General features: G+C 57.7%; 1 protein-coding gene across 1 annotated transcript; it reads right to left on the bottom strand.

Moving 5' to 3' along the window:
* Positions 1-949: 949 nt before the first annotated feature.
* J4E90_004572 (uncharacterized protein) lies at positions 950-3,641 on the bottom strand (the record flags this gene model as incomplete). Its single annotated transcript, XM_051434137.1, has 4 exons — positions 950-2,363; positions 2,417-3,096; positions 3,555-3,561; positions 3,634-3,641. 4 exons carry the CDS (start codon positions 3,639-3,641, stop codon positions 950-952), a joined length of 2,109 nt encoding a protein of 702 aa, XP_051292655.1.
* Between the last annotated feature and the right edge of the window lie 1,621 nt (positions 3,642-5,262).

The raw sequence follows: 5,262 nt of genomic DNA, 5'->3' as shown, positions 1-5,262 counted from the left end.
TGGGTGGACGGATGGAAGGATGTGGAGAATTCAAATGTTCCTTTAGTGCACATGTGGGCGTGTGATGGGTGGATGTGGAATTGGTGGCATGCAAGACATTCTTTGGTTCGCAGAAAGGTGGGCGCGATGGGCATGAGTGCATCTGCATGTACGTGCGTGTTAGTGTGGTGGTTGTCAGAATTTTGGCGAGGCGGGGCGGGGCTAGGTAAGTGTAGTTGGATGAGCGTCATCACAACATAGCCCGGAGATGAACGATGAAGTTGAGGGAGGAACCGAATAGTAGTGTGAAGTATGTAGAGTGTGGTATTACGGAACCCTCCAAGATGTACTTGTCGGGATAGCCGTCATGTCTATCAACTATCTCAGAAAATCGAAAACGCCTGTGGAACTCGAGGTCCTATTTTGGATAACTTTTTGTGTACTCTGCGATAGAGGAGAACGCCGTTTCGAAGAAAGACAGGAAAGAGAGACCCAAGTCTATCAAGCTCAGGGGGATATTCCGCGTAGAAAAAAAAAGACGATTTGAAAGCAAAGATAAGCCAACTCATAACACCTCTGTAATGCACATCGAAATCGTCGTTACCAAGCGCTGCTGCGTATACCGCCCGCCGGTTCTCAAAAGGAAGATGTACAATCTCGAGAGGGATGTACAAGAAAGCAAAATACGTGGGCGGAGCCAAAAGAGTCTCTTTATCCAAGGTTATCAGGCCTGGCTGGTTGGTCTGGTAGAGAAAACCTCCAATCCAGATGTAACGCCAGGTAGATGCAAGAACAAGGGACGGGACGAGTCATGACTTTTCGTGTTGTTGCTGAACAACATCAGCCGATAAAGAAACAAAATGTCTATGGCGAAGCTGCAAGCGTCGTCGCGGGATATCGAAGATCGGGGTATTGGGAGAAGAGTAGAAGGTTGGGAGACGCATTGAGAGCGATCCGAAGAAGTAGAGTTCTAGAACATGGAGGGGTCGATGCCCATTCCAGCACCAGCGACATTCGCGTTCTGGAGATTTTGCAGATTCGAGGTGAGACCAAGCTTCTGCATCGCCAACTCAGGGTTGCAGTGGGGAGCGTGGGAGCGGTGGTACTTGAGACCGTTGAGGTTCTTGTATCGCTTGCCGCAAACCTCGCAGCGGTATGGCTTCTCCTTCTCCATACCAACAGTTCCCGGGTAGGGGATGGATGTGAGAGGGTCGACAATCGAAAAGGTACCATCGTCGTTCTCCTTGAGTTGCTGGTTCTGGTGACCGTGCTGCTTGTGGTACTTGAGACCGTTCTGGTTCTTGTATGCCTTCTCGCAGCCAATGACTGGGCATCGGAATGGCTTGACCTCCTCGGGGAAGGGGAATTGGGGTATGCTCGCGCCGTTGATGAGCTGCTGCTCCCGTAATCTCCTGGCCATCTCGCTCTGGTCGTTTCCGCTGAGCTGGTAGTTCTTGAGCGCAGCTTGTAGCTGAGCCTGGTTGAGGCCGCCGCCCTGCTTGCTGAACAGACGCTTGCCGGGCTGGTCGATTGTGCCGTTGTTGTCGAACGCGCCCATGCCAAAGTTGCCGTTGCCGTTGGCGAAGTTCATGCCCATGTTCATGTTCATGTCCATGCCCATCATTGGATTGAAACCGCCAAAGTCCATGTCGAGCTCAGCCGGAGTGCCCGGGTGTGAGGATTCGGGCGATGTCAGGTTGTGGTTTTGCATTGGCATGGTGCCCATGGTGGGGGTGTTGACCGACGAGACGGTGGGGTTGTTCTGGAGGTTGAACTGCTGCGAGGCAGACGGTGTGGTGGGTGTCGATGTGCGCATGCCCTGGTGATTTTGCATGTTGTTGGCGAGGTTGACGTTGACGTTGAGCTGGGGCTGCTGGTTCTGGTTCTGGTTGAACTGGTTCTGGACGGGGAATTGCTGCATGTTCTGCTGCTCCTCGATGGGGCCGAGGTTGTCAAAGTTGATGTCGTCCATGTCCATGTCGTCCAGCGTGTCCATGTCCTGCACAGTCGACAAGTTGGAGCGGCTGACGGAGCCGATGCGCTGGCGGGGGGCGCCTATTGAGCCGGAGCGCGACTGGAAGCCATTCTGTGTGTTGAAGGCCGGGTCGCCCTGTGTCTGGCTCGGTGCAATGGAGCTGGTCGGGGCACCGGATGTGGCCGTGAAGCCGTTCTGTGGCTGCTGCTGCTGCTGCTGTGGGCGGGCGGCCGGTGCGTTGGCGTGCGTCTCCTCGAAGTGCTGCAGGAGGTCGTGCAGGGAGGCGAGGGTGAGGCCGCAGCATGTGAAGTCCTTCATAAAGGCGGCTTCCATCTTGGGCAGGTAGGACGACGAGTGGAAGGAAGGCGAGTTTTGCACAAAGGGCGCGGGTGAGGTACCCATCATGATGCTGGTGCCAATGTTAATTTGGGCTGTTACAACTGGGGATAAGTGGATACTTACTCGTCGCGGATCCAGGACCCGACCGAGTGGCCGCCCCAGCTCATGCCACCTGCGAAGCTACCCATGTTGGTGCTCTCGCGGCGCCCACGGTCCTTCATGGTGATGGGGCGGGCGCCGCTGTTGCCGTAGAAAGAAGAGCCGAGCATGCTGATGGAGGGGTGGCGCTCGCCAATGCTCGGGCGGCCATTGTTGAACTCAAAGTTGTTCGGGTTGAGCAGACCCGGTGTGGTGGCCATGTCGGGCTGGGCCTCGGCCTGGCGCAGGGCCGACGTCAGGTTGGACGTCTGGTTCTGGGGTGAGTTGGAGCCATAGCGCGGGGGCGTCTGGATGTCGATGGGCGAGGCGGTAGCCATGTCTGCGAAGCCGCTGTGGACTTGCGGCTCCTCAGGGAAGAGGGGAAAGCTGCAGTCGCCCGCGTCTTCGAATAGCACGTCCTCGTCGGGCTGGCGGCGGGCCACAAGCTCCGTGGGCTTGCGGTGCCAGAGGTGGTGGAGGGCGGCGCTCGGGTCCTTGTTCCCACGCCCAAACTGCGGCGATGCGGGCTGCTCGACAGGCGTGGAGATGGGCGTGCTCGCTGCGGTGGATTCGCGCGGCGAGTGGGAGAGGGGTGGCGGGTGCTCGTAGGAATCCAGCTTCACGGTGGGCGAGGTGAAGGGTAGAGAGGGCAGTGGGGACGAATGCTAGTGGAACGGCGACTCGTTAGGCGCAGTTTCAGATGACTGTGCGGGTGTGTGGCGTCGTCGGCAGTGGTCGTTAACGAGGGAACACCGAATAATAATGGTGTTCAAATGTGTCTGAGTGTAACTGGAATAGTCGATATGCTGAATATTATGCCAGTGAATTTACGTGGAATAGCCGTGCCGGGGCGCGGTAGATTATATGCGCAAGTGGGAGCGGTGACGACGAGGGTTAGTATGGGCAGAGCGGCCGACCTCGAGGATCCCTGCACGGTGGGTGGATACGGCCAATTGCGGGCTGGCGCTACTGTGCTCTGTATGCGTCGCTCCTGCCAAAAATGCAACTCTGACGAAGGGCGATCTCGGATTATGCGATGCGAGTGACGGGGCGATGGGCGGAATGCAGATGCAGCGATGCAACGGCTGCCCGTTAACATATACTGGCTTTATGACCCGTGGACTCTCGGCCTGGCCAGCGCCGGCTTCGAGTTTGAAATACGGCACTGCCGGCCGAGGCAACTTTGGGAGAGAGGCGCGCACGGCCACATGGTTTCTGGTACGCGCCCCTACTAGAGCCGGAGCATGGAGACGACTCCAAGCGTCTGCGTCTGCGAGTGAGCACTCACGCCGCCGTTCAACGCAGGCTTCCCTGGCCCAGCGCAGTAGCATCGCCAACAACTTCTTCTAGAAGCCATCGTGCGTGGCGCCCTGGCCAGCTGGAAAGTACCGTCGGTCGCTCCTGCCCGTGGCGCAGGCAACACCACTGTAAGCCTTCGCCGCGAACCATCCTATACCCGAGTCTGCTCCGGGCCAGCTCTTGGCTCTTCACTCCCACTACCCTACCTAGCAGCTCGTGAATGATCTCTTCGTGCGAACCGCCGCTGACGCCCATGCACTCACCATCACTTGCAGTCTGCCCTGCAATTCCACCTGCTCCGCACACTAATATGACTAACATGGCTCTGCTCCGCTGGCTGCTCGCTGCGACTCAAAGGGTCCTGGTCTGCATCGCGCCCAACATGCTTCATCCCTACCCGCCTGCCTAGCCACACCAGCCCGCTCACGAGCATCCCCAGCGATGGACATCGTCGTTTCGAACCGTCACTATGTTGCTCGGCCAGGTCGGCAGAATGCATCGTCTTGGCCGGACTGCCCTCGGCTGTTTGACTCTCTTGGGCTCTCTTACACACGCACTCAACTAACCGCCGCCGCTGCCATTAGCCTGCGCTACATGCGGTACGTACTCTGCTGTTGGGACGACTACATGCCTTTGCCTATTGATGCTCTACATGTAGTATCGTCTACTCGCAAACTCAAAGTTACTGCACCTCTAGCACCTAGCGCTGTGATCACTAACCACCGCGACAATACTCGGCAGGTCTTGCGTTGCTTTTTACCCCATGGTCTTCCTGTCTGGGGTAACGAGTCTGTCGCTTACCCGCCTGCATCACGGACTGCCTGACTGCCTGACTGCTATAGCTGAAGCTACCGACGACCCGAAATGTCGTGCTCGTCCACCAACCACGACACGATAGCACACACCAAACCCCCACGGCCGCCTCACAAGCCTCATTTCCAACTCCTAACTTCCGTCAGTTGCATATTCGAAACATGCAGCCTGTCCCGTGACGGGCACCGAGCACCGGAGTCTTCTCATACCGCAACTATGTCTGCCCTACCCAAGGCCAGCCATCCTTGCAAACGTCACGCCCGGCTCGCTTCACGTCGTGAGCGCTCGTTTCATTGGACCCTGCAGCAGCTCATTCTCCCACGTCGTGCTCAATGAGGGATCCCGCCCTACACCAGTCCCAATTTCATCCCACTTGCTGTGTCACTCCAGACACCTCATCACCGCCCCAGCGAAACACGTACCAAAGACGTCGTCCCGTGGATTGGGATTACGACGTCTTCGAAATATCACCGACGGTACGCGCCTGCACTCGTCATGCTTATGCTGACTGGCCTCCTCGGCGAGGGCGGAATCCGTTGGGGCGCGGCTCTCCCGCTGTCGCTTGTTTACAACACCACCGCCAAGCGCCATTGGCGGAAGGCACAACCGGTGCAACTTCCGACTTGCGAGCGGCTGGGTGGCGACGTCACTCACTCTGCCCATCCATCGCCAGACGGCCCCAGCCCTGAGAGGCACCTCGTCTCAGCTCTCGTTGCCAG

Source organism: Alternaria incomplexa (assembly GCF_024043165.1).
Source record: "Alternaria incomplexa strain BMP 0042 chromosome Unknown scaffold_5, whole genome shotgun sequence".
NCBI lineage: Eukaryota > Fungi > Ascomycota > Dothideomycetes > Pleosporales > Pleosporaceae > Alternaria > Alternaria incomplexa.
This window is presented reverse-complemented; position numbering and strand designations above follow the sequence as displayed.